Source organism: Phoca vitulina, unplaced genomic scaffold (assembly GCF_004348235.1).
Source record: "Phoca vitulina isolate PV1807 unplaced genomic scaffold, GSC_HSeal_1.0 scaffold391, whole genome shotgun sequence".
In the NCBI taxonomy this organism is placed as follows: Eukaryota; Metazoa; Chordata; class Mammalia; order Carnivora; family Phocidae; genus Phoca; species Phoca vitulina.
Window position 1 is genome coordinate 1 of NW_022590078.1, and position 27,588 is coordinate 27,588.

At 57.0% G+C, this 27,588-nt stretch overlaps 2 protein-coding genes across 4 annotated transcripts; one reads left to right on the forward strand and one right to left on the reverse strand.

Annotated features, from left to right (window-relative positions):
• The first annotated feature begins 1,664 nt into the window (after nt 1–1,664).
• Nucleotides 1,665–21,051, forward strand: LOC116629215 (ATPase family AAA domain-containing protein 3). Of its 2 annotated transcripts, XM_032399521.1 has the most exons (15): nt 1,665–1,748; nt 2,873–2,974; nt 3,303–3,362; nt 4,831–4,900; nt 5,193–5,358; nt 5,559–5,628; nt 7,898–8,053; nt 9,057–9,113; nt 9,519–9,644; nt 9,857–9,981; nt 10,481–10,532; nt 11,091–11,161; nt 12,127–12,294; nt 13,410–13,518; nt 20,126–21,051. In XM_032399521.1, the coding sequence occupies exons 1-15, from the start codon at nt 1,704–1,706 to the stop codon at nt 20,288–20,290; spliced, it is 1,542 nt and encodes a 513-aa protein (XP_032255412.1). In that variant the 5' UTR covers nt 1,665–1,703; the 3' UTR covers nt 20,291–21,051. The 2 variants fall into 2 exon arrangements, with proteins under 2 accessions (XP_032255412.1, XP_032255413.1); XM_032399522.1 differs by lacking the exon at nt 7,898–8,053.
• An 89-nt stretch (nt 21,052–21,140) lies between these two features.
• LOC116629214 (transmembrane protein 240) lies at nt 21,141–27,538 on the reverse strand. Of its 2 annotated transcripts, XM_032399519.1 has the most exons (4): nt 27,438–27,538; nt 26,869–26,975; nt 22,467–22,675; nt 21,141–21,956 (listed from the first exon to the last, which is right to left on the reverse strand). In XM_032399519.1, exons 1-4 carry the CDS (start codon nt 27,492–27,494, stop codon nt 21,808–21,810), a joined length of 522 nt encoding a protein of 173 aa, XP_032255410.1. In that variant the 5' UTR covers nt 27,495–27,538; the 3' UTR covers nt 21,141–21,807. The 2 variants fall into 2 exon arrangements, with proteins under 2 accessions (XP_032255410.1, XP_032255411.1); XM_032399520.1 differs by lacking the exons at nt 21,141–21,956; nt 22,467–22,675 and adding an exon at nt 25,904–26,462.
• Between the last annotated feature and the right edge of the window lie 50 nt (nt 27,539–27,588).

Sequence of the window (27,588 nt, forward strand, 5' to 3'; positions counted from 1 at the left end):
GGTGCAGGTGTAAGAGGCTCCAGCCCGTGTGTCCGTACACTCCGTGAAGGTGCAGGTGTAAGAGTCCCTTGCCTGTAGGAGGAGCTACATTAGTGCTTTGGAATGCATGGCTCCTGTTAGATGACTTCAAGGTGCTAAGTTACCGTTGGCAGTGTTGAAGTTGTAGCTTGTGGTTAGTGGGACACGTGGGTGCCAGGCACTGTGCTGAGGTTACCTGCTCTCACATTTCCCTCTCTCGAGAGTCAGTGGCTGAGGGATCTCTAATTGCCCCATTTTCAGGTGAGGTTAACCTGGCTGACTAAAGTCATGCTGTGAGTGACAAGGGCAGCTGGGACCTGGTCTCAGCATTGTCACCCTGAGGCACCCACGTTCCTGTCGGCTGCAGCAGGACGAGCACTGTTGTACTTTCACTCCCTCCTGCTCAGAAGGGGCTCCTAGAGTCTGTTCGAGCCTTGGCTTTGTGGCTTCCCAAGTTTACGGGGAAGGATGTGGGACCCTGGCGCCTTTGTGCCGCCCCTCCTCGGGCTCCTGTGCCTCTGATCGCCAGAGACCCAGGGGAGAGCCTTGTAGTGAGGTGTGGGAGGCCGTGTCAGCCCAATCCTGACTGGCTCTGAAGGTCCTTCCCAGGCTCAGGCACTATGTGCTCTCCACACCGCTGGCCCTAGTGGACCATCAGATACCGCAGCTTCCTCCCCGTCCATCTCAGCGTGTGAGGGTGCTCACAGACCTGCACACAGAAGTCATGCTCTAGGTAATGGTGCGTTTGCCGCAGCTTGGGCGTGATGGGTACTGGGGTCTGCAACTTACTTCAAAGGCTTCAGAAAGTAAGGTCACGGGGCTCAGGTGGAAGGATAGGTGTGTGGTACACAAAGGGAGAAAACCAGGTACGTTGTTTCATCAGGGAGCTGGGTTCACAGGGATTCCCTACTTTCCTTCCATACTGTTACGTATTAGGATATTTCTTTATAGTAAAATCTCATGAATGGGAGAACTGTGTCATCACCAAAATATTTGAGAAGCCAGATGCATGGGCTTTTTGGCTAGGAGAGCACCAGAAGTTAGCTTTTTTTTCAGAACACTCAAGTATTGGTGGATATGAATTGCACCTTATGAATAAAATACACACAGAAAAGCTTTATAATGTGTGTGTTTGTAACACAAGGTCTGTGAAGAGCCATCATTCTGTGTGCATTGGCTTATTTTTAACTTGTTTACTTGCTATTCATTGTACTACTTGCATGTGTTTGATAGCAGGTTAATAATAATAGATATCGGGGACTTAAGAGAAATGTACGTACCACGAAAAATAAGGTATTCTAGCTACAGGCTGCTTTTTGTTTAATCGGGACCGTGACTGCCATGTTGACCCTCCTACTCTCAACTAGCGTGGGGCAGCCTTTCTGATAGCTCTCTGGGACGTGACAGCTGCTGGGGGGGTAAGGTCTTGTGTGTGGGGCTTTCTGTTGGGAGTGGAGCAGACATAGGTGAGGAGAAGGGGGCAGTGGTCTCGGAGGGCGGGGTCACCAAACAAGATCTGGTCCAGGAATGAGGGTGGGCACGTGTGTTTTCTGGTCGAGGTGAGCTGTGGCCTCCCTGAAAGCCCCTGGCACACAGGAGTGCTTGCCTGGTGCCCAAGTGTCCTAATACCCACTCTCTCCCTCTGCCCCACAGGACATGCCAAGGAGGCCCTGAGTCTCGCACAGATGCAGGAGCAGACGCTGCAGCTGGAACAACAGTCCAAGGTCAAAGTGAGTCGTGGGGCTGGTGCCGGCTGAGGCAGGCCACGTCCCTGTGGCGGAGGGACGACCGCAAAGAGAAAGTGCATGTGGGCGGTGGGTACAGGGCGGGTTCCTCAGACATCTCCTTTCTTGCATTTGCCTTCGTGCTTGTGGTTAAGAGGGAAATAGGAGGAGGTCAAAGACGCGCTGGTTTGTGGCCTGAGTCCTGGCAGCAGAACCACCTGGAAGGGCTGCTGTGGGTGAGGACCATCTGGTCTCCCCAAGGGAGGTGCTTACCTGTTTTCCCTGCATTCGGCAGGACCTCTATGCTGAGCACATAGCAAGCGTAGAAAAGACACAGGCTCTGCCGTCTGTCGTTGGCTGTTGTAAAGCGTAGTCCAAAAGTGAGCACGTGGGGCGCCTGGGTGGCTAAGTCGTTAAGCGTCTGCCTTTGGCTCAGGTCATGATCTCAGGGATCAAGCCCTGCATCAGGCTCCCTGCTCACTGGGGAGTCTGCTTCTCCCTCTGCCCCTCCCCCTGCTTGTGCCCTCGTTCGCTCTCTCTCAAATAGTCCTTTAAAAATCTGTATTTATTTGGGGCGCCTGGGTGGCTCAGTCGGTTAAGCGACTGCCTTCGGCTCAGGTCATGATCCCAGGGTCCTGGGGTCAAGCCCCGCATCGGGCTCCCTGCTCTGTGGGAAGCCTGCCTCTCCCTCTCCCACTCCCCCTGCTTGTGTTCCCTCTCTCGCTGTGTCTCTCTCTGTCAAATAAATAACTAAAATCTTAAAAAAAAAAAAAAAAAAACAACAAAAGTGAGCACGTGACATAAGCCACCATGGAAACAATGTTGGGGAAGGGAGTGACAGACACCCCAGGAGACCATCTTGCTCCTTTGCAGCCCAGCCCTGTTTTCCTGGCACTTCACTACTTGTGGTCTGGGTCGCCCTGGGCCTTGGTGCCCATGCAGCTGGGAGCTGACGGGCATGTGGGGTGCTGGTCTAGGCTGTGTTTTTTGGATGCCCCTCCTGCTCCTGTCCAGCCCCTTTGGAGCCTACCTGGGAAAGGGTTGTTGAGGCAGTGTGAGCCCTGAGCCTCAGAGTCCTGAGAGGGGGGCCCCACCAGCTCTGGACTTGCAACCACTGGTGTGTTCTACAGGAATACGAGGCCGCTGTGGAGCAGCTGAAGAGTGAGCAGATCCGCGTGCAGGCTGAAGAAAGGAGGAAGACTCTGAATGAGGAGACGAGGCAGCACCAGGCCGTAAGGACCACATGGCCCCACGGGCACAGGGTGACCAGGGTGGAGCGCTGGTGGGGCACACCATGGCCCCAAAATTCAGTCTGGGTCTGTTACCCATCGAGACTCTGAGATGACCTTGTGCAAATATCAAAAGCCCGTGGATCCCTCCGTGCTGAGCGTGACGGGGAGCACACGTGTACCAAGCGTGTGTGCTCATTAACAGCAGGTAGAGGTGGGTGGCTTATCTGGGGGCCCAGCACCCAGTAAAGTCTGGATTCAGATGTTGGTTTCAGGCCGTCCACCAGCTTTTTCATCTGAGCTGTATTCACACTGCCCTCTTCCTCCCTAGAGGGCCCAGTACCAAGACAAGCTGGCCCGGCAGCGCTATGAGGACCAGCTGAAGCAGCAGGTGAGCTTAGCACATTTACATGGGAGGGGAGCTGCCTCTGTCCTCCCCGAGAGCACAGGCATATTTGGGGGCAGCTGTTGGGCCAGAATTCAGAGTTGTTTTACCAGCGGTAGGTGCTAGGTCCCAGGGACGCACACACACACGGGACACACGGGCCTCCAGGCTCTGGCTGTGGTGAGGGTTCTTCTGGGTGAGAACCTGGGAACCTGGCTGTGACAAGTTCATGGTAGAGGTGGTTTCCAAATGCTTGTACCTGTTTGGGCATTCCAAGGAAACCCAGCCATCAAAAAGCATGAAACCTTACCACTTGCTATGACGTGGATGGAGCTAGAATATATTGGACTAAGTGAAATAAGTCTGTCAGAGAAAGCGTGATTTCGTTCATATGCGGAATTTAAGAATCAAAACAGATGAACATAGGGGAAGGGGGGAAAGCAAAGGAGAGAAGGAAACAAACCATAAGAGACTCTGAATGATAGGAAACAAACTTAGGGTCCCTGGAGGGAGGGGGTGGGGGAGGGGCTAGGTGGGCGACGGGGATGGAGGAGACACTCGTGACGGGTACAGGTGTTGGATGTAAGTGATGAGCCACCGAATTCTGGTGAGGGCAATATTGCACTGTATGCTAACTAGAATTTAAATAAAATTTCTTTTAAAAATGTAAATTTAACAGGGGAAAGACAATGTTTTGAGGACAGCTGTGAGTCTGGACTAGAGGTGCCCAGAGGTCTATCCTGTGGCGGAACTGTGCTAGAGGCGGGAGCTGCTGCGCCGCCCACCCCCCCCAATGCATGTGTGCATATGTCCTGGGTGGGGTTCAGACCTGCCTGCCAAGGGCTGTGGAGTGTGTAGGCCCCGGGGCATCATTCCCAGAGAGGTTTGGAGCCCCCGGGGGCAGCAGAAGCTTCCCCACAGGCTGGAGCAGCTCATCTCTTAGATTGATTGTTGATCATTTCCTAATATATTTTTTAAGGTTTTATTTATTTATTTATTTATTTATTTTTTTTAAAGAAACTTTATTTTTTTTTTTTAAAGTTTATTTATTTATTTGACAGAGACAGCAAGAGAGGGAACACAAGCAGGGGGAGTGGGAGAGGGAGAAGCAGGCTTCCCGTTGAGCAGGGAGCCCGATGTGGGGCTCGATCCCAGGACCCTGGGATCATGACCCGAGCTGAAGGCAGACGCTTAACGACTGAGCCACCCAGGCGCCCCTTAAGGTTTTATTTATTTGTTTTAACGAGAGGGAGTGCGCGTGCATGAGCGGAGGTGGGGAGGCAGAAGGAGGAGGAGAGACTCGGGCAGTCTACCTGCTGAGTGCAGAGCCCGACACGGGGCTCCATCCCACCACCCTGAGATCATGACCTGAGCCGAAACCAAGAGTTGGATGCTCAACTGACTGAGCCACCCAGGCACCCCAGATCAGTTTACTAATTTTGAAAGCTTTTCCCTTTCCCCTGTGGCTTCTCAGCAACTTCTCAATGAGGAGAATTTACGGAAGCAGGAGGAGTCGGTGCAGAAGCAGGAGGCCATGCGGCGAGGTAGAGTTGGGCTTTGGGGGCTATGTCCTTGGAGCCGCCCTAGGCTCGAGAAAGGCCCCTGGGGAAAGCAGGCTGTAGGCATGGATACACGTTGCTTCAGGCACTTTGATCCCCAAGCAACATTTCCAAGACTCTCGATAGGAGCTCTGCGTTCCTTGGTTGGGACTTTGTAGCAGAAGCCTAGGCAGGCCGGGCATTCCCCCAGGGTCTGGGAGGAGGGTTGCCTGGGCCTCACTGGAAGGATTAGGGAGCCGTGGGCTGAACACCCTCCTCCTGCCCTTTCCCTGGGCAGCCACTGTGGAACGGGAGATGGAGCTGCGGCACAAGAACGAGATGCTGCGGGTAGAGGCTGAGGCCCGGGCTCGGGCCAAGGCGGAGCGCGAGAATGCAGACATCATTCGTGAGCAGATCCGCTTGAAGGCTGCCGAGCACCGCCAGACCATCCTGGAGTCCATCCGGTGAGGGCCGGTCCCCACAGGCCCCTAGCACAGCCCTTCACGTGTGCCAGGAGGCCCTCGGTCAGTGCATTGGCAGGAGGCGGCCTCTCAGCAGGTCCTCCCGGGTGCTGACCTTCAGGGCTGACCTTCAACGCCCTTGCCCTTTCTCCAACCAAGGGCCTAGATCGTTCTCCCCGGTCACATCGCTGCTTCCTCTCCAGGACAGCCGGCACCCTGTTTGGGGAAGGATTCCGTACCTTCGTGACAGACTGGGACAAAGTGACAGCCACGGTAAACACTGCTGCTGCGTCTTCCTGCTTGTGGCCTGTGTCAGGGTCGCCGTTGGGTCGTGTGCCTGCCCTCAGTGGTGGGAAGTGTGCCAGGCAGGTCCAAGGGGTAAGCATTCGCTGCTTCTCTTCCCTCCCGCCCCCTGCTGTGAAAACCGGATGCGGCGCGGCCTCTGGGTATGGGACACAGGGAGCAATTCAGTGTTAACACTGGCGGTAGGTTTTTTAACCTTTGGGCTGGAATATGTGGGAAGAGGTGCTAGAGCTTCAGTTTCCCTCTTCCTTAGAAGTGCTGCCCTTTGGAAAGTGTAACTGGAAATCTGCCTGGCAGCCTCAAGGGTGGGGCCCAGCTAAAACTCCAGGGGCGCCCCGGAGATGTGGCCATGAACCCCTTTAAACCATGCTCCTATAAGGGTTCCCACCCTCTAGCGGGAAGCGGAGGGCAGCCAACAAGGCTGTAGGACTCCAGGCACACATTCTAAGGCCCTGTGGTCTGTGCCCTGTGCCACGTGGCTGCTTAGCACTCAGGGTGGAGGGGAGGGCTTCAGCCAGGACTGGTTCCCAAAAAGCCCACCAATTCTGCAAGTACTTCCTAATGTCAGCATTGGGCCGGGCACCGCTCTAGGCTGCACAGTGTGACTTGGCACCTGCTCATGTGGTACTGATGCCCTAACAAAGGGTGAGACAAGTAACCATGCTGACCATGAGCGTCCCTGTGCACCCACATTCCTGGCCTACTGGCTTCTGAAGCCCTTTCTGCAAGTGCCCTGCTTTGGGCATAGTTCTAATCTCTTTCCGGAGACAGTGAGAAGCAGCAGGGGAGGTCAGGCTGTGCCTCAAGGAAAGCAGGGACTGGACTACCGGGGGAGGGCCAGGATGCCAGTTGAGGAAACCGGCAGCTAGTGAGACTGCTGGCTCTTTTCTTTTTTTTTTAAGATTTGATTTATTTATTGGAGGGAGGGAGCACAAGGTGGGGGAGGGGCAGAGGGAGAGGGAGAAGCAGGTTCCTTGCTGAGCAGGGAGCCCCATGTGGGGCTCCATCCCAGGACCCTGGGATCACGACCTGAGCCAAAGGCAGACGCTCAACCGACTGAGCCACCCAGGCAACCCCTCCCCCAGAGTGTTTTGTTTTTTTTTTTAAAGATTTTATTTATTTATTTGAGAGAGAGAATGAGATAGAGCGAGCATGAGAGGGGGGAGGGACAGAGGGAGAAGCAGACTCCCTGCTGAGCAGGGAGCCCGATGCGGGACTCGATCCCAGGACTTCAGGATCATGACCTGAGCCGAAGGCAGTCGCTTAACCAACTGAGCCACCCAGGTGCCCCCCCCCCCCCAGCGTGTTTTAAAGGCGTTCTGACTGCTCGTGTGGTCTGAGCACCCTGTGCACTCAGATCTTTCCAGACTTTTCCAGCTGTTGTGAACATCTATGTTGAATCTCTGTTGAATCTCATGTCCATCTTCAGTCTGGGATCCTCACCTGCCCGGGGCAGTGTTGTGGGCTGACAGTCAGTCCTGGCCTGCCCCCGACAGAGCTCCTTGGTGGGGAATCCAGGCACAGGACAGGCTGAGCAGGAAAATGCCCCTTGGCCATCCTTCCTATTTGATCAGCTGCTCATGAGTCAAGAGTTTACCTTCCCAGCAAGCTGGGTAGACCCACGGAGGGGTGGTCATTGGAGAGCGCTGGGCGATGTCAGAGGTTGCTGGATTCTTGGGGCCGGCCCAGCCCCACCTCCCCCATCACAGGCCTCTTGTTCCTGTCACTGTAGTCACCACCTGGTCTCCTGGAACCTCGTTCCTGTGGTCTTAGAGAGTCCTCGCTTCCCCCTGCAGCAGCCCGGCTGTTTGTCTTGTAGGGAAGACGTTTCAGTTTCATTTCCAGGTGTTGGCATACTTTCCAGGAATCTCTTGTAGTTCTTGGTCACCTGCCCTGTAATTGTGCTTCCACCACAGTGTTCGATTCTGTCTCCTATGAGCCTCAGGGTCTCTCTGTCTCTTTGTAGCTGGGGCTCCTGTTGCCTGGAAGCTTCCCTAATTCTCCTGGAGTGCATCCTCCAGTAGCTTTCTGAGAAAGGGTGGTTATGATAAGCCTTTTGATACCGCGTCTGTCTGGAAATGTCTGCGGTCATGCGAAATTGAGCGCCAGCTAGGACGCTGCTCTGTGACCCTTGCCGTCACCTTGCATGGGATGGGATGGGGGGGGGCGTGGTGCCGACTGCTCACAGCCTGGTGCGGGATTGGTGGGTTCCGCCTGCCTTCCCGCTGCCCCGCTCTAGGTGGCTGGGCTGACGCTGCTGGCCGTCGGAGTCTATTCTGCCAAGAACGCCACGTCTGTTGCTGGACGGTACATTGAGGCCCGGCTGGGGAAGCCGTCCCTGGTGAGGGAGACCTCTCGTGTCACTGTGCTGGAGGCTCTGAGGCATCCCGTGCAGGTGATGGTGGGCCCCGTCCTCCCTGGAGTGGCACGTCCTTCCCAGTTCTTTCTGGCATTTCAGCCAGGTTGTGAACACGTGTCTTCATTTTCCCCTCTTTACCCAAATACTGTCTATTCTCTCTGGCATGTTGGATTTGATTGTGGCTTTCTTCTCTCTGATGCTGTTCTGGGAGCCTGTCCACATCAGCACTGAGGAGACCCTCACCCTAGTCCACTCGGTCACCTCTGTGGATTTGTTAATGTGACTGTCCCCCTGGGTAGATTTTGGGTTGTTTACAAAATCCTGGGGCTCCTGTGTGCCATCGTCCTGTGAGAGAAGTTGCTGGAAGCAGCACAGTGTGAGCTTCCTTCCTCGAGGGGAGCCAGGCTTTCTGCCCGGCTTGATGTCCTCCCACGGGCTGTGGCTGGATCTCCATAGTGATCACTGTGGGTAACTGAGAAAATAAAGATCGGTAAAGAATCTTTTTCTTTTTTTTAAGATTTTATTTATTTGAGGGAGAGAGAGGATGAGCTGGGGTGGGGGGGGGGGGGGCGTAGGAGCAGAGGGAGAAGCAGGCTCCTCACCGAGCAGGGATCCCGATGTGGGGCTCCATCCCAGGACCCCTGAGCCAAAGGCAGACCCTTAACTGACTGAGCGCCCCAGGCGCCCCTAAATCAGTAAATAATCTGAAGGGGCTCCTGGGTGGCTCAGTCAGTTAAGCATTTGGCTCTTGACTTCATCTCAGGTCATGATCTCAGTGTCGTGGGATCGAGCCCCACGTCGAGTTCCCTGCTGCGGACTTGTGCGCTCTCTCTGTAAGTCGCCTAGGCCAGTAGCACAGACAGCCTCGTAGGCCCCCTGTCCAGAGTGGGAGTGGGGCCCAGTCACATGTGGCCTGGAGTGTGAGTGCCGCGGCAGTTCTGTTCCCACGTGGCAGTCTAGCTGCTCCCGGCGCTCCGTGCCTGGGTCGTGGGCTCTGCTGATAAGCTTGACTGTCCCCATGTTGTGCCCCCCCCCATAGGTCAGCAGGCGGCTCCTCAGTAAGCCTCAGGACGCACTGGAGGGCGTCGTCCTCAGTGTAAGTGGTGCTGCCCATCTGGGGGCTGTAATAGGCTTTGGGGTGGGAGGTGCTCTTCTGCCCATGGAGGTTTTCTACAGGATGGGGCTGCTTTTCATTCCTTTTTTTTTTTTTTTTTTAAGATTATTTATTTATTTATTTGACGGAGAGACACAGCGAGAGAGGGAACACAAGCAGGGGGAGTGGGAGAGGGGGAAGCAGGCCTCCCGCCGAGCAGGGAGCCCGATGCGGGGCTCGATCCCAGGACCCTGGGACCATGACCTGAGCCGAAGGCAGACACTTAGGGACTGAGCCACCCGGGCGCCCCAGCTTTTCATTCCTAAAGTAGAATGCCTGGGGTAAGCTGCCTCTTGGGGCTGCCAGACAGGCAGCAGAGTGCCCCCAACCTGCCATGTCCCCTGGCAGCCCGGCCTGGAAGCACGGGTGCGGGACATTGCCATAGCGACGAGGAACACCAAGAAGAACCACAGCGTGTACAGGAACATCCTGATGTACGGGCCTCCGGGGACTGGCAAGACCCTGTTTGCCAAGGTGAGGGCGCACGGCCGCACGGGGGGGGGGGGGGGGCCATGGGCAGGGGCTGCAGCTGTGGCTCTTAGGGATGGGCCACGTGGGGGGGGCCAGCTTTCCAGGCAAGGGGCATCCCAGCAGTACCTGGTGGGGGCCAGACTCAGTGCATGTGAAGGGGAGGAGAGTAAACAGGCTTTGCCCTCCACCCCCACCCCTGCCCCTCTCTCGCCTAGAAACTTGCGCTGCACTCAGGCATGGACTATGCCATCATGACAGGCGGGGATGTGGCCCCCATGGGGCGGGACGGCGTGACTGCCATGCACAAGGTCTTCGACTGGGCCAGTACCAGCCGGCGAGGGTGAGCCGGGCCCCTCCTGGGATGGCCCCCTGCGTGCATGCGCTTGCATGGCCCGGGTTCCTAGCGGCCACCGGAGCGCCAGCTGGGGGGTGGGTTTGGGGGGCGGTGTCGGTGACTTCCCCTGCAGCTTGTCTCCATGGTTGTGCACAAGGCTGGAATACTCTGGGGTTGGGAGTCCAAGGGAGAAATTCACCCCGGGAATAGATTCCTGGTGGCTTGTGCTCATCACGGGAGCCTCGCTTTTAACACATTGAAGACGAGCGGCTGCCAGCCCCGATACTAAATTTAGTGCCAAATTAGGATGTTTGGCACAAACCAGTCGCTTCCCCGCAGCACTGGCACTGGGCATTCCCCTGTCGGGTCTGGGGTCCCCAACCACTACTGAGGTTAGCCGGCACTTTGTGTTCCTGAAACTGAGTTTAGTTTTAGCGTGCTCAGCACCTTAGTGTGCAGCTGGGCGGCCCTCACCCACTTCTTGTTCATCCTTTTCCCTTCACAGCCTCCTTCTCTTTGTGGATGAAGCGGACGCCTTCCTCAGGAAGCGAGCGACTGTGAGTATTCTGGAAGCTTCTATCTGGCCTGCTGGGCCCAGCCGGCTGTAGGTGAGCGGTCAGGAGTGGTGTCCAGCGGCCGCGTTTGTGCTTTACGGGGAGGTTGCTGGTCACTCACAATGATGTCTGACCCAGACCTGCTTCTCAGCTGCACTTTCTTCATAAATTTGGTCTGAAAAGCAGGAATTGATCCTGGGGTGTCTTTAAAGGCTTCCTTGAAGGGCGCCTGCGTGGCTCAGTTGGTTAAGCGACTGCCTTCGGCTCGGGTCATGATCCTGGAGTCCCGGGATCGAGTCCTGCATCGGGCTCCCTGCTTGGCAGGGAGTCTGCTTCTCCCTCTGACCCTCCTCCCTCTCATGCTCTCTGTCTCTCATTCTCTCTCTCTCTCTCAAATAAATAAATAAAATCTTTAAAAAAATAAAATAAAATAAAGTCTTCCTTGAAGTTAAGTCTCATGGAGACCCTGTTGTGTGGGGCTCTCAGAGGGATGGAATGGCTGGCGCCTTTGTTTAACTTCCCCCAGCTGCCTCCCATCTGATGCCAGAACTTTGTCCACAGGAGAAGATCAGCGAGGACCTCAGGGCCACCCTGAATGCGTTCCTGCACCGGACGGGACAGCACAGCAGCAAGTGAGGGCCACCCGCCGGTGCGAAGTCCCTTTGCAGAGGGAAACTGAGGCTCTGCTTGAGCTCACACGGCTGCTGTGGGGCGGGGCTGGAACAGGGCAGGCACACTTGCCTGGGCGATGGGAAGGGCCGGTCGGGGTGCAAGGGGGGGGGTTTTGTGGAAACTTCTGAGAAGATGTGCTGGGGAGTCTCAGGAGAGCCAGGCGCAAGTCCTCGCCCACAGGTCACTGCACTTGGCATCTCTGCTGGCCCTCCATTGATGGGCTGTAGGGGTGGTCACCCTACGGCCAGGTGCCCTGGGGCATAGGTTGCTCTGGAAAGGGGCTCGCTGCTTCTGAATCCCCTCATCTTGCCCTCTTGCATTGTTCAGGGCCCTCCAGTCCTGTGCCCACTAGTCATCCAGGGGGCACGTAGCCCCGCCAGTCAGCTGTGTGGCCCCCCAGTCATATGCTTCCCCCTTGCCTGCCATGGCTACTGCCAGCAGAGACCCCCGCCCCTACTCGGACTCCCTGAGAGTCTGGGCCAGGTTCCTGCTGAGTTGGCCCTTCTGCTCAACTAGCTGAACCCCAGACCCTGCAGCTCAGGTTGGGGACAAAGAGAAGGAGGCTGTGAAGGGAAAAGGATGAACAAGAAGTGGGTGAGGGCCGCCCACCTGCAACCTGAGCTGCAGGGTCTGGGGTTCAGCTAGTTGAGCAGCAGAGGTCTCAGACCGTGGGGTCCCTGTTCCTCCACACAGCAAAGCTTCAATGGCCACCCCATCAGGCTGGGCCCTCGGTCAGTGGAGAGGTGTTCGAGGGAGGGATGGGTAGCAGAGGGCAGTGCTGGGCCTTCCTGGGTTTTTCAGGTTAAAAAGCTGCCAAATAGATTCTCCTAGAAAATTGTCCTGTGTGGGTTTAAGAGGCTCCCTGCCCTGGGGGCCAGTGCCCAGGTCGGGCAGCCCCTTAGCCCCTGCTCTGCGCTGGCTTCAGGTTCATGCTGGTCCTGGCCAGCAACCAGCCCGAGCAGTTTGACTGGGCCGTCAACGACCGCATTGACGAGATGGTCCGCTTCGACCTGCCCCAGCGGGAGGAGCGGGAGCGCCTGGTGAGGATGTATTTCGACAAGTACGTTCTGAAGCCAGCCACAGAAGGAAAGCAGTAAGTGTGCTGATGGCCTGAGCACTGGGGGGCCCTCTGTACCCCACCAGCTCCTGGCCCCGGTGCTACACTCCCATCCTAACCCTGTGGGTCCACATGGGGGTCGGGTGCGCACCTGCGGGCCCCCGTGCCTCCTGCTTTTTGCCAGGTTTTTGACTCAGTGGCCCGTCATCACAAACAAGCTAGCATCTCCATCCTTTTCTGCTACGTGAAGTCTCTTAACAGTTTGGGGCTTTTGAGGAATGGAGGCTGCAGTCAGGCCCTGGAGAGTGAGGGGCTGTGGTGGTGGCTGCAGACCTTGGCTGAGCTTTGTTCACTCTGAGGTGGTCGTGGCAGTCTCGGAGGTGACTCCCCGTTGTTCACTACTCACCACGACTCCCGGGAGCCGGGCCCCTTGCCAGCACACAGCAAGGCCCCCGTTCTGTAGGAGTCACCAGGCGATGGGGGAGCCCTCCACATTCTGTCCCGGCCACCCTCACTCATTGCTCTGTCCACAGTGTTCCATATAGGCAAAGGCGGATCTATTTTTAACCATCTCCAGGGAGCCGGATCTCGCAGCAGCACTGACCTGAATCCCTCCTGTCGCTGGTGGCAGTGAGAGCCGTGTTCTGTTCTAGGACGGGCTTTGCCTGCCCGTGCTGTCCCTCTGTTGCCGGAGCCCTTGCGTTCCACTATCTGGGCCTCCTTTCTCCTTTGCACCCGGCAGGCCCCAGGACCCCCACCCCCACCCCAGCCTCCCAGTGGCCCGTTCTGGTCTGACTATAGTCCAAACACTGGTTGTGGTCTGAGTTTCTGAGTCCTTTTTTCCATGGGTGTTTTTTTTTTTTTTTTTTTTAAGATTTTATTTATTGAGAGAGAGAATGAGACAGAGAGAGCATGAGGGGGTGAGGGTCAGAGGGAGAAGCAGACTCCCCGCTGAGCAGGGAGCCCGATGTGGGACTCGATCCCGGGACTCCAGGATCATGACCTGAGCCGAAGGCAGTCACCCAACCAACTGAGCCACCCAGGTGCCCCTTTTCCATGGGTGTTTGACTGATTGTCCTGGTCTTTAGCCAGACCTGACAGACATCCTATACTCCACACGGGAGCACCACGTGGGAATTTCTCCTTCACAGGCGCTTGAAGCTAGCTCAGTTTGACTACGGGAGGAAGTGTTCGGAGATTGCACGCCTGACGGAGGGCATGTCGGGCCGGGAGATCTCCCAGCTTGCTGTGGCCTGGCAGGTGAGCTGGGGACGTGCTCCCTACTACAGGTGTGAGCTTGACCGATCGGGAAATCCTGAGTCATCGGAGGGTAACCAGTGCTGGCCCCTGCTCCCCCCCACCCCCCAGGGTGTTTCTGTTGAAGGGTTTTCTGCACCCAGATGTCATGCCCTGTCCTGCATTCTAGCCACCACCTGCTTCTGCCTGCCCCCACCCCCACACACACACGCACGCAGGGAGGGTGTGGAGACGTGTCACTAGCTTTGGGTATTATGGCCTACCTCCTTGTCATTGTGGTTTTGGTCCAAATCAGATAGAGCTCTGGAATCAGGTGGGGTTTCCTGGAAATGAGCCAAGTGTCACATGGGCATCAAGGTCCCACAGGCTCAGGCTTGATGTCTTGGGAACGTCTGGAGTCTGTCCCAAGCTGGGGCCTAGCACATTTGGGGCAGGCGATTCTGTAGTTGGGGGATAGGGGACACAGGGGCACATGGAGCATCCCGTGAGCCGAAGGTGGGCTCACCAGAGGGCAAATGAGATGAGGAACCAAGGAGTGAATCTGGTCTGATAAGGGGTTGGGCATCTCCTTCCTAGCTCTTCACCAGATGGAGACCGTCGGTGTTGAGGATTGTCTGCTCCACGCATGATCGGGTTTGCTGTGGGGTCTTGAGGGCAGCATAGAGCACATGGGTTGAGTTGACTTTATCCTTGTGCTGTGGCCCAGGGCACACGGCCCAGAGTGGTTCTTGTCATTCCCCACACCCAGTTTCCTCCTGAGATGTCCACAGGGCCCCCACCCCCACCCCCCAGGGCAGGGGAGCCGGTTGACCCCCAGGAGTCCTGGGTGCAGACATCCAGAAAGCATTTGCAGCGTGGCGATTGCTGAGAGGGGAAAAGCCCTATCAGGTGGAGGTGCCGAGGAGCTCCTGTCCGCCGGCCAGCCCTCGGCTTTGTGTCGGCATCATGGCCTCTGTGGGTCCTGCACTCAGATCTGTCTGGGGCTACCTGACGATCCCACCACAAGAAACGTAACAGTGCTGTGAAGTGAACATGTGTTTGTTAATTAGGCATCTACTTGGATTTGAATGCGGTAGCTTGGATACACAGAGGGACTGTATTAGAGTGAGCTGGGCTATGTGCTGTAACAGCTCCAGACTGTAAACTGTCCCCACCTGGATCAGCGGGTGCTCTGCTCCGGGCCACCCTTACTCAGGACCGAGGCCTCATGACGCTGGCTCTGTTTCCATAATCAGCAGGGTGGAGGATAGGATGTCTGTCAGCTTGGGCTGCTCTAACAGTACCACAGCCCAGGGGGCCTAAACATAACATTCATTTTCCAAGGTTGTGAAGGCAGGAAGTCCCGGGTCAGGGTGCCAGCATGGTGGAGTTCTGATGGTGGCCCCCTTCCTGCCTTTTGGATGGTGATTTTCAGAGCTGGTTGTTGGGCTTGCTCCTGCCTGTCCTGCCCCTCCTTCCAGGCTGGACTGCCTGGGGGGCCCTCATGCACTTGTTCCCTGAAGCCCATGCTGCTTTTACGATGGTTTTATCAATGGAGTTCCTGCTGCCTCTTACCACTTGGTTGTGGGAATTCACCGCGTTGTTAGCATTATTTTTTAAACAAAATTTACCATTTTAACCGTTTTTAGGTACACAGATGAATGGCATTAAGTACATTCACATTGTTGTGCAACCATCACCACCATCTGTCTCCAGGACATTTTCATCTTCCTAAGCTGAAATGTCATCCCATTAAACACTAACCACCCCGCCATCCCCCCGCCCCATTTCCTGGCTTCTGTACTTCCACTTTCTGTGAATGTGACTCCTCTAGGTAGTGCATGTGAGTGGAACCATGCAGTATTTGTCCTTTTGTGACTGACTGACTTCATTCAGCATAATGTTCTTAAGGTGCATCCATGTTGTACCATGTGTCAGCATTTCTTCCTTTTTAAGGTAGAATCATAATCCATTGTGGATATATTTCATTTTGTTAATCCCTTCATCCACTGAGATGGACGTTTGGGTGGTTGCTGTGAACATGGGTGTGCAGCTGAAACCCCACTCTTCACCCGGAAGGGAAATTACTAGATCATGTGATGAACGGTCTTTTTTTTTTTTTTTTTTTTTTTTTTAAAGATTTTATTTATTTGACAGAGACACAGCAGGAGAGGGAACACAAGTAGGGAGAGTGGGAGAGGGAGAAGCAGGCTTCCCGCCGAGCAGGGAGCCGGATGCGGGGCTCGATCCCAGGACCCTGGGATCATGACCTGAGCCGAAGGCAGACGCCTAACCATCTGAGCCACCCAGGCGCCCCTGAACGGTCTTAATGTTTAAGAAGCTGCTGTGCCATTTCCTACAGTGGTCGCACCACTTTACATCCCCCCCAGAAGTGCACACAAGTTGGTTTCTCACCCCCTCATCAACACTTGTGATTTTCTGTTTTTTGGATAGTAGCCATTCTAGTGGATGTGAAGTGATCTCATTGTGACTTGAATTGCCTTTTCCCTGATGATTAGTGATGTGGGTATCTTGTGTGCTTTTTGGCCATGTATATGTTTTCTTAGAGAAATGTCTATTCATGTCCTTTGCCCATATTTGAATCAGGTGGTTTTCTGTTGAGTTTTAGGAGTTCTTTATGTATTGTGGATACTAACCCTTTATCAGATATGTGATTTACAGCTATTTCCTAGCCTTCAGTGAGTTGCTTTTTTACTCTTTATTTGGTTGATAATGTCCTTTGATGCACAAAAGGTGTGTTTTGTTTTGTTGTAAGATTTTATTTTTGAGTAATCTCTACACCCAACATGGGGCTCAAATTCACCACCCAGAGATCAAGAGTCCCATGCGCCACTGACTGAGCCAGCAGAGTGGCCCCCCTCCCCCCCCCCTTTTTTTTAAGATTTTGATGCATAAAAGATTTTAAGATTTTATTTATTTGAGACAGAGAGCACAAACGGGGGGAGGGGCAGAGGGAGAGGGAGAAGCAGACTCCCCGATGTGCAGGGAGCCCAATGCAGGGCTCGATCCCAGGACCCCAGGACCATGACCTGAGCCGAAGGCAGACGCTCACCCGAATGAGCCACCCAGGTGCCCCTGTACAAAAGATTTTAATTTTGATACAGTCCAATTTGTCAGTTTTGTTTGTCACTTATGCTTTCAGTGTCGTAGACAAGAAATCATCGCTAAATCCAGTGTCTGGAAGCTTACCCTATTTTTTTTTTTTTTTTTTAGTAGCTTTGTAATTTGAGGTCTTACATTTAGGTGTGATTCATTTTTTTTTCTTAAATTTTATTTATTTGAGAGTGAGAGTGAGCAAGAGCAAGAGAGAGAGAGCGCACGAGTAGCAGGGGGTGGAGGATGGGGCAGAGGCAGAGGGAGAAGCAGACTCCCTGCTGAGCAGGGAGCCTGACATGGGACTCGATCCCAGGACCCTGAGATCATGACCTGAGCCGAAGGCAGACGCTTAACTGACTGAGCCACCCAGGCGCCCCGGTGTGATTCATTTTTAGTTAAGTTTTGTGTGTGGGATAGGGCAGGTAGGGGTCCACCTTCATTCTTTTTTGCATGTGGATATCCAGTGTTCCCAGCACCATTGTTTGGAAAAGACTGTCCTCTCCCTATTGAATGGTCTTGGCATCCTTGTTGGAAATCATCCGACCACACATGTGAGGGTTTCTAGGCTCTCCATTCTACCCCATCGGTCTGTATAACTGCCCTTACGCCAGTGCCACATTGATTTTGTTACTGTAGCTTTGTAGTAGATTTTAAAATCAGGAAATGTGAGACCTGAAAATCTTATCCAAGACTGTTTTGGCTCTTTGGCCTCCGTTGAGATTCTATATGAATTTTAGGATGGATTTTTTTTTTTTTTTTTGCAAAAAACATCATTGGGATTTTTTTTTTTTTTTTTTTTTTAAGATTTTATTTATTTATTTGAGAGAGAGAATGAGATAGAGCATGAGAGGGTCAGAGGGAGAAGCAGACTCCCCGCTGAGCAGGGAGCCCGATGCGGGACTCGATCCCGGGACTCCAGGATCATGACCTGAGCCGAAGGCAGTCACTTAACCAACTGAGCCACCCAGGTGCCCCATTGGGATTTTTGATAGGGATTGCAGTGAACCTGTAGATCACTTTGGATGGTAATGACATCGTAACAAGTTTAAGTCTTCCAACATATGAACGTGGATATCTTTCTAATTTTGAGATCTTTAATTCCTTTCAGCAGTATTCTGTAGTTCTTAATGTAGAACTCTTTGGCCTTGGTTAAGTTAATTCCTAAGTATTTTCTTCTTTCTGATGCTATTGTAAATGGAATTTTCTTAATTTCTTAATTTCCTTTCCAGATGGTTCATTATTACCATATAGAAACACAAATGGTTTTTTGTTTTTAAGATCTTATTAGAGAGCGAGAGAGAGCATGCGTGCACACAAGCAGAAGGAGCTGTAGAGGGAGAGGGAAAAGCAGACTCCCTGCTGATCAGGGAGCCCAATATGGGGCTCAATCCCAGGACCTAGAGATCATGACCTGAGCCAAAGGCAGACGCTTAACTGACCTAAGCTACCCAGGTGCCCCAAAACACAAATGATTTTTGTGTGTTAATTTTGTGTCCTGCAAATTTGCTGAATTTGCTTATTAGTTTTATTTTTTAATCACAGCCCTGAGATCAAGATGTGACCTGAGATCAAGAGCCAGACACTTAACCGACTGAACGACCCACGCACCCCTAGTTATTAGTTTTAACTTTCGAGGGGAATCTTTAGGGTTTACTACATATAAGAATATATCATCTTCAAACAGATAATTTTACTTCTTCCCTGCCAATTTGGATCCCTTTTATTTCTTTTTCTTGCCTAATTGCTCTGGCTACGACTTCCACTACTGTGTTGAATAGAAGTGGTGAGAGTGGGCATCCTTGACTTGTTCCTTATCTCAGAGGAAAAGCTCTCAGTCTTTCACCATTGATAATCTATTTGCTGTGGGTTGTTCATAAATGACCTTTAGAACGTTAAGGAAATTTTCCTCCATCCCTAGTTTATTGTTTTCACCAAGAAAGGGTGTTGAACGTTGCAACTGCCATTTTCTGCATCAGTTGAGATGATCGTGTGGTTTGTCTTTCATTCTATTAACGTGGTGCATCACGTTGATTAATTTTCCTGTAAGCATCATCCTTGAGTCCAGGGCTTGCCTTTTTTTTTTTTTTTTTTTTTTTTAATGAAGTTTGCTATGTTTCAGTAATTTTAGGCTCACAGGAAAGTTGCAAGGTTAGCATGGAGCTTCCCCCACCGTGGTGTGACTCCTCTCACTGGGCACATTTGCCATGTCACTGTGGACTCCACCTCGGACCTGATGTTTTCTAGGACTCCCTCCAAAGTCCCCCATCTCGTTCAGTTGCCATGTCTGCTTGGGCTCCTCTGGGCTGTGACAGTTTTCACATGTCTCTTGTTTTTGATGATCCTGGCAGTTTTGAGGAGTGCTGGTCAGGTGTTACAGAGATTGTCCTTCTGATGTTTTTCTCACAGTTAGACTGAGATTGTGGGTTTTGGGAGAAGACCCCAGAGATGAGGTGCCCTTCTGGTCACGTCCTGACAGGGGACACGTGACGTCTGTACAACATCACAGGGATGTTGACCTGGTTAAGGTGGTGGCCGCCAGGTTTCTCCATGGTAAAGTTACTCGTTTCCCCTTTTCCTCATTTCTTTGGAAGCCCATTGCTAAGTCCAGCCATCCCTCAATAGGGATCCTGGCCCCCTTGGGCAGATATGTCTGCTCAGATACTCTGGGATTCTGGAAGGGGATCCTGCACTCCCTCTACCTTCCTACCAGGGAAGCTTCCAGCTGCTTTGGGTGCTGAGCGTTCAGGGGCAGTTGGGCCTAGCGGGTTACTTTCTGACCAAGCTAGAATTGCTGGGGGTTCCTGGGGAGCTCTCTTCCTAGGGGTCCTGCCCTCCCCTCAGTGTCAGAATGAACCCCCCCCCCCCGCCGGCCTATGGTGGTTCTGTTATCTGTGCCCTGGCCCTGAGGGTAGTTTTGCTCTCTGTGAATTAGGGGCCTTCCAGGTCTGCGTTGGGGGTGCTGAGCTGCTTCCTGACAGCTGGCCTCAGACTTTCTATTTTTAGAAAGTCATTGAGAAACTCGGTGATGCAAGAACATGGCACTTGTGCCAACTGGGGATGTGGGCAGGGCCATGGGCATTGCAGGGACGGTGGCTGCCATGGGCTGTGGATTCCCTTGTAAGCACGCATGCATGTGTACGCTCCTGCACACACACGGGAGCAAAGCATGTTCTGCTGGCATGTTGGCATGTGTGTGTTCTGCTGGGAGGCCGCGCCCCTCCTGAGACTGAGCACAGGCCTGTGGTAGAGGGTACGGGCCAGCAATCCTCTTAATGGACTCAACATCCCAGTCTTCACTGCCACCCCTTCAGGTTCTGGAGGGCATCTCCAAGAGGCGAGCTCATGGGTGGGGCCAGCTAGGCTGCCTTATCCCTGGGTCTGGCCCTGTTGTGCAGGTGGGTGGTTCCTGGTGACCGGTGGGGCCCAGGGGCTGAAAGCCTGGGGTGGGAGACCCTTTTTCCCCTGCAGGTAGCCCCTGTGCGTGCCCTGCATCAGTGTTCTCTTTCCCTGCCAGGCTATGGCGTATGCCTCCGAGGATGGGTTCCTCACTGAGGCCATGATGGATGCCCGGGTCCAGGATGCCATCCAGCAGCACCAGCAGAAGATGCAGTGGCTGAAGGCTGAGGGAGCCAGGCCTAAGGGTGACCAGCCCCTGCCCCCAAGTACACAGGCTGAGTGAGCTGGGCCTGGATACCCAGGGGGCGGCACATTGGCCAGGTGGCCCTGCCAGGAAGAAGCACCAAGATGCCCACTTCCCCCAGTGATGGGCCTACACAGCTGCCCACCTCAGCATTTTTAAATATTCCTCGGGTCGGGGCCAGGACAGCATTAAAGGCCTCTGCTTGGGAGCGGCTGCGGTTGTAGCGTCTTTGTGGGAGGGCTGGTCCTCTGTACCCCAGGCTTTTCCCTTCAGGCTGTGGTGCTTGTTGGGTGGTCCAGACTGGGGCCGTCACCTGACCCCCAGGACACTGCTGGGAGATGTGAGTCTCTAAGCCAGGCCCAGTGCTGGGGGGAAGCACTGTCCCCATGCGCAGGGACAGTGGTCCAGCTGGTACTGCTGGTTCTCAGGTGCTGGCTGAGCTCTTGTGGCCGGCTGCTGCATCTGTGTCCAGAGCGGGGCTGGGCATGGGTAGGGGCCTGACCTTGCCCAGTCTCACCCAGCAAGCGAGGGCTGAGCAGAGCAGGCCCCTGTGCTGCTGGGTGGGAGCTGCTTCCCCCCGGAACTAGGGAGAGGGAGATGCCCTGCATACGTCTGACTGTGATACACCCAGAGCATAAGAACTAGCTGCCAGCGACCGGTGGTGGTGCCTGAAGGGCCAGAGGCCCACTGGCCAGGAATGTCCAGTGCTGGGGGTGCTGTCCTAGCCCACAGGATCTGTGGCCCTCCATCCATTGGAGCTGGGGTCTTTTTATCCAGAATCCAATAAAAACTTGACAGGATACCTCACAATGTGTGTATCTCATGGCTGATTCAAGGGGCAGGGGCTTTAAAGGGTCACAGGTTCAGAGATGAAAGAAGAGGCAGAGACTGGAGCTTTCTGGAGAATTTACTGACCAGCAGGGGTGGGGGTCACAGTGAGGCGCCCGACCGGGGATGCCCTGGGCAGGGTGGCCACACTTGCCGCAGTGGGGCTCGGGGGCCTTATTGCTGCTAGGCCGGGGCCTCCACCAGACCCCTGCCCCCCGCCCCCCACCCCCTTTGCGGCCCGCGGACGCACACGCCCCATGCACATGCTCCCGTGTGCAGACATGGGCGCGGCTGGGCGCCGGCCCCTTCCCTGCCAAGACCCTCTCCCGGCCTTGCTTCCCTACGCCAGAACTGGTCCCGAGAAGCAGCCGGGCGCACAGGAAATAACCGGGTTTAAGTAACAGACTTGGTCTCAGCCCAGGTGCGGGTGAGACTACAGTGCGCGGGGGCGAGCAGGTGGTCCCGCCCGCCGGCACAGGTGCCCAAGTCCCCCGCCCGCCCTCGCTCAGGGCCCGCCGCCCTGATCCCCGCGCCCTTTCCGGCCCGGGAGGCCGGGGTCCTCCCCCCAGGCCGGCGGCCTGCCCCGCCCCGACCCCCTTTATAAAAAGAAGAGACAGCACCTTCCGCTGGACACGCCCGGCGGCCGCGGGCGCCCTGGCCCGGGGCGGCCGTCCAGTCCCGTGTGCGTGGGCGCGTTGGCCGAAGGCCCCGCGAGTCTTGCGCGCGGCTCAGAGGTGCCGCGGGCTCGGGTGGCCGTTGTGGTAGAGTTTCTGCTTCACGTGCACCATGTTGCCGGCCGCCTCCTCGAAGGGTCTGTGCGGCCGCCGGCCCAGCTCCCGCAGGCTGCAAAGCTTGGGCAGCCAGGTCCACGAGCCGTCTGCGGGGCGGGGGCGCGGTCAGGACGAGGTCAGGGCGGAGGCGTGGGCGGGGCGCGGTGGGTGGGGAGCTCGGCCAAGGAAAGGCGTGGGCGGGTCGGTGTTGGAGGCGTGGTCGAGCGGAGGCACGGCGTGGGAGGGGGCGCGGTGAGAAGCGACGGGCGTGGCATTGGTGGGGGCGTGGCCATGGCGGGAACGTGACCCGGTGGGGGCGTGACGTAAAGGGTTGCGGTGGGGCGGGTGGGCGAGGCGTGGCACCGCGGGGGCGTGGCGATGAGGGCGTGGCCTGGGAGGGAACGAGGCGATCCCTGGTGGGGGCGTGGTGTGGCGAGGGGGCGTGGCCTGGGAGGGGTGGTCCGGGAGGGCGCGGCGGGGCCGGTTCTGGTGGGGGCGTGGAGCCGGGGGCGTGGCCAGGGAGGGCCCGGCGGGGCGGGGCCCGGGGCGGGGGGGACGCGGGGGCGTAGGGTGGGACGCAGGGGCCGGGCCGCGCGCCCCCCGCCGCCCTCACTCACCGTAGCGCCGGCCGGCCCTCCAGGCGCGCACGGCGCAGTGCAGGACGCCGTCCATCCACACCAGGAACCAGCTGATGCAGAAGCCGAGCAGCAGCCCCAACATGAGGTCGATCTCCTGCTTGGTGACGTTGTCTGTCACGAAGTAGTTCTCGGAGGCGTCCACCACCGACTGGTCCCCGTCGTAAGGGATCACGTAGTGGATGTGGTGCCTGGGGGCGGCAGGGCGGGCTGGCACCTCTCCCGTGGGGCGGGCAGCGACCCCGGCGGTAAGCGGCACCCGTTCGCCCTGCTGGCCTTAGAGCAGCCCTTGTGCGGAGCTGAGGTCAGGAAGGGGCCCGCTCACCGGGCAAGAGGCTGCCCGGAGGGGGGAGTGTGCGCGGTCAGCGGTCAGAGTGAAGCCTGCCCACGTATCACCCTCCTCCGTCCTCCGCCCGGGGCTCAGAGGCAACCGTGCCGGGTCACGGGAACAGTGCAGGTGAACAAGCTTCCAGGGCGAAGGCCCGGGGCGGGATGTCCCCATCCAGTCGCAGGTTCACAGCCTCCCCTCCCACACGCCCTCTCATCCTCCTCCCTGCTACCAAATGCCAAGTGGGTCAGCCCTGCCCTGGGCCTCTGGTCTTCCTTCTGCTCCTTCATCCTTTGCAGGCACCTCCCCTTCCTCTGTTCTCTAGGCTGGAGGTCCAGCGGGCTCTGTCCAGTGTCCATCTCGTGCCCATGTCCCCACAGAGGTGCATGTCCATGGCCGGCGCTGCGGCTCCCGGGATGCTCCAGCTGCCCCGGGTTCCCTGGACTCCCATGTGTTGCCTCCCCCCCCAAGGCCTGTGCGGTGTTTCTCAGCCTCCCTTCCCCCCACTGTCCAGGCTTGCCTCTGAGGAACTTTGAACTCTCCCCACATGCTTCCCTCCAGTTTCAGGCCTTTCTGGATTCCCTCCTCCAGCAAGCCCTCCTGGGCCTGGGTGGGGTGGCCCTACTCAGGAGATCAGCACCCAGGACAACAGACTCTGGGCCTGTCCCCACTCCCGACCCCCTCTTCGGCCTGCAGGAGAGCCCAGGAGAGGGACCGTGGGGTCCACCCTTCGCCCCTGTCATCCTCCTGCCTGGCAGTGCAGGGGCCTCTCTCGAGCCCTCCTGCCCAGGGGGCCAGCTCTCATGGTTCCCCTCCTCCCCAAGCCCCTTTGCTGGTCTTTCCAACTCTCTAGCCCCAATCCCCTGAAGTCCCTGGCCGCACACACTCCCCCCACCCTCCCCGTCTGCTCTGAGCTCTAGCTGCCTGTGTGGCGTCTCCACGTGGGATCTACAGACACCTCAAACTCATACCTAAAAATAGCTCCTCCCTCCCCAAACCTGCTTCTCCCCATCTTCCCCTCACTTAGATGCTGGCACCTCCGCCTGGTGTTCAGCTGAGATAGGTCCCTACCCCCACGCCCCAACCTCGCAACTGGCCATGTTCCACACTCCCCCACAGGGACCGTCTCAAATACGGAAACCCCACTACTCCTCCCTGATTCCCTGCTGTTCCTTCCCTACCGATGTCCCTGCACCAGCGGGGTCCACACAGCGTCTTCCTCCCAGTAGGAGCCCAGCAGGGATGGCGGCAGGCAGGCCTCTCCTCACACCCCTCCTGCTCCTTCTGGGAACTCTGGAGGCCATCCTGCTCAGCATGTCCAGAGTGTGACCAGTCCCAGTGGTGGGGCCTCGGTCACAGCCCCACGGCTCGGAGTCAGTAGCGAGGACGGCCTGATACGTGGCAGCCATGCTTACTGATCAGTTTGTCAGTAGCTGCTGTCAGTCACCAATAAGTGGTGGACAACTATTAATCACCACCCAGAATGAGCAGCAGCTGCGGGTTCCCCAGGAGCGGACGCCATTCGTGACCCGTTCAAGGTCCCCATCACCGGGGGCGCACCAGGCCAGGCAGGCCGCACAGGGGCTGCTAACACAGAGCATCACTGTCCCCTCCTGCTTTACCCAGCCGTCTGGGCCGAGGACCCCTGACATTACCCAGCCGTCTGGGCCGAGGACCCCTGACAGGGCCTTCCTCAGGCCTGCTGCTTCCTGCCCCTGGACACACAGCTGGTCAAGGTAGGGAACTTGAAGGTCAGGCTGCCAAAGAAGCCAGAAACGTGCCTGGTGCCCTGCAAGCAGGGCGAAGCCAGGGCCCCAACCGCCCCCCGCAGCTCAGGACCTCCAGGGGGTCAGGGGTCACAACCTGTGCCCCCATCCCTGGCCTGGCGCCTGCAGCTCCTCGCTGCCCCTCACGCTCGCTCCTCCTTCTCCAAGTCAGGCCCCTGGTCTCACACGTGCACACGGACTTTCATGACGTGTACATACACGGGTCTTGCCTGGGCCACGCATGCTGCATGTGCCTACCTGAGGTCCGAAGCATGTTTATACACGCCGGCCGCATGCACAAGACGTGGCGTGTATACCATGGACTCAGGTCCCCGAGCTCCACGTGTGTGCGTGTGCATGCTTCCCAGGCGCGAGCGCGGCGTGTCGCATGCGGATGCACATGCACTCAGCCTGGCACCCAGCCGTCCCCGCCGTAATGCACACCCCGCCTGCCGGCACGCACACTAGGAACCTTCATCTACACACATGTCCCCTGCGTGAAGTTCTCCGCATGGCAGGTCGGACGCATACACGTGTGCAGGCTCCACACGGCGCATGCACACACGGACGAGCCACCTGGGGCAGCCTGTGCACACGGTCTACACACGGACACTTCCTGTGCAGCACTTTCTCCGCAGACACACTCGCCGTGCCCACGCGGAGCACACTCGTCGCTGTATGCTGTCTGGGTGCTGTGCGTGCACTGTGCATACACATGTCTGTTGTCGATGTGTAAGAATACGTTGTACACTGAATCCACGTATCCTGTGTGAAGTGACGTGGACACACGCACCCAGAAGCTCTACGTCTGCAGCAGGGGCGGCTCTCCGGGTTTTCTGCGTCCCCAGACGCGCTAAGCTGCGCACACAGGACTAGCTTCGGCCGGCACCCGGCGCGCGAGCGTCCTAGCTGAGTCCGCACGGACTCTGGATGCTACGGATGCCGCGTCCACGCATCCCGGGCAAATACACGCTGGAAACACCCCCTGTCTGCCCAGATGGGTCCTTGGTGCGAGGTCACAGGCACATACATGCTGGTCATGACAAAACAGCCCACACACATGTAAAATGTGCCTCCGGGAGGGTCTCGGGACCACCCCGGCTTAACCTGCTCGTAGTCGTGGCTGACCCAGGTGGCCATGGGGCTGACCTTGTGCCCTTCCTCAGTTTGGGGCTGTGTGCACCACGAACGAACACAGGGATCTCTGGGAAAGAGTGCCCCCCCCCCCCCCCCAGCAAACTCTTCCGATGGTTCTTGGGACAGCACATGCGAGGGCCATCACACTCCCTCTCTACCTTCCCTAACGTCTGGGTTCTGCTTCCATACGCTGCTTGGTACCCGTGGCACGTAACTGTCCTGTCTCTCTTACACACACCCCCACCCCCAGTGTGTGCACACGTGTCCCTGGGGCAGAAATACAGGACAGGGTTGAGGAACACAGCTTCCGGGCTCGGCCCGCAGTCCCTCACTAGCTGTGTGACCTTGGGCAAGTCTCTATCCACCCAAGCGTCTCTCTGCTTTCTCTTGGTGCCAGCGAGAGGGCTTCCCGTGGAGATGCTGTGCATGCGAATGTGTGTGCGCTATGTGTACGCACATGGATATGCACAGACAGTACACACATGCGCGTCTCATGAGAACATGTTTATTTTGTACATGGACGTACAAACATGCATGGCCAGGAAGACTCCGTCACTACACGTGCACAGAATGGGGGCGTTCACACAGTGGATGTAGGGGGCCTGGGTTCTCCCACGGCTCTCTGAATGACCTTGAGCAAGCCACACCCAGCTTTGCCTCAGTTCCTCCTCTGTGCAATGACAGGGCTGGACCAGATGCCCCTCGAGGTAGGCTCTGCCCACCTTGACCTTCTGCACTTCCCTGTACCTGGCTTGCAGGAAAGTTCATGAACATTAGTGCAGGGCCCAGGGAGGACGGTGTACTCTGTGGGCACAGCCGTGCGCAGGATCCCTCCTGACACACAGGGCTGGGCTGTGGCTCTCCTGGCCTCCAGGCCCTGGACCAGGAGGCCTGGGGCCCATTCTGCCCATCACCCTGGCACAGGCCCTTTCTCTAAAGGCATTTTGGGAGGGGTCCTAACTACTCAGGCATGCTCCCCCTCCTGGAACCCGATTGGCCAATCCCCAGGTGCCCAGCGGAGGCTGGGCAGTCCTTCCCCCACGGGCCTAGCGCAGTCCTGCAGCCAGGCCTGCCTGGGGCTTGCCTGCGCCCCAGTGGGCCCCGTCGCCGCACATGTGTGATCACGCGTGTGCCCCACCGGGCGCGGACTCACCGGCCACAGTTGCAGTGGCAGACGCGGTCCTCGCCCCGCAGGTGCGGGAGGATGTAGTTGTGGAATCGGTCCAGCAGTGCGTTCATGTCCATCAAGCACGCGATGGCCTGGAAGAGCCCATGACCGGTCAGCGCCGAGAAGCGGGCCTGGCGGGGGCCCCGGGGCGTGGGGTGGGGTGTGGGGGGCGGCGCGCTGGGGGTGGGGGAGCGCAGCCCTGGGATAGGGGTGCCCGGGGCAACCCCAGAATCGGGGAGCTCAGGGCAGTCGAGATGGGAAGCGCAGGCCAAGGATGGGGAGCTCGGCGCTGCCGGGAGACGGGAAGCACAGCCCGGAGATGGGGAGCGCAGCCCGGGGATGGGGAACGCAGCCCGGGGATGGGGAACGCAGCCCGGGGATGGGGAACGCGGGGCAGCCCGGGATGGGAAACGCAGGCCGGGGATGGGGAGCGCGGGGCAGCCCGGGGATGGGGAGCGCAGGCCGCGCGGGCCGGTAAACAAGGCGCGGGAGGTGGGGGAGGCGGCGCGGGCGCGGGAGGCGGGCGCGGGCGCACGGGAAGCCCCTCCGCTCACCATCACGATCGACGCCCCCAGAATCATGAAGATCATGGTGTTCGCGCTCATGGACATCGGGCGGGGCCGGGCCGGGCCGGAGCGCCGCCCCCCGGCCCCGGCGCCCCCCCCGGCCCCGGCCCGATGCTGGGCCCCCGCCGCCTCCGCAGAG

Coding starts and splice junctions, on each gene's coding strand:
- LOC116629215 (XM_032399521.1), top strand. CDS start 1,704: ATGCAGGAGCAGACGCTGCAGCTGGAACAACAGTCCAAGGTCAAA. Junction 2,975..3,302: donor AGACGAGGCAGCACCAGGCC/GTAAGGACCACA, acceptor CTTCCTCCCTAG/AGGGCCCAGTACCAAGACAA. Junction 12,295..13,409: donor CCAGCCACAGAAGGAAAGCA/GTAAGTGTGCTG, acceptor TCTCCTTCACAG/GCGCTTGAAGCTAGCTCAGT.
- LOC116629214 (XM_032399519.1), bottom strand. CDS start 27,494: ATGTCCATGAGCGCGAACACCATGATCTTCATGATTCTGGGGGCGTCG. Junction 26,976..27,437: donor TGGGGGCGTCGATCGTGATG/GTGAGCGGAGGG, acceptor GGGCTCTTCCAG/GCCATCGCGTGCTTGATGGA. Junction 22,676..26,868: donor TGCCACTGCAACTGTGGCCG/GTGAGTCCGCGC, acceptor TGCCGCCCCCAG/GCACCACATCCACTACGTGA.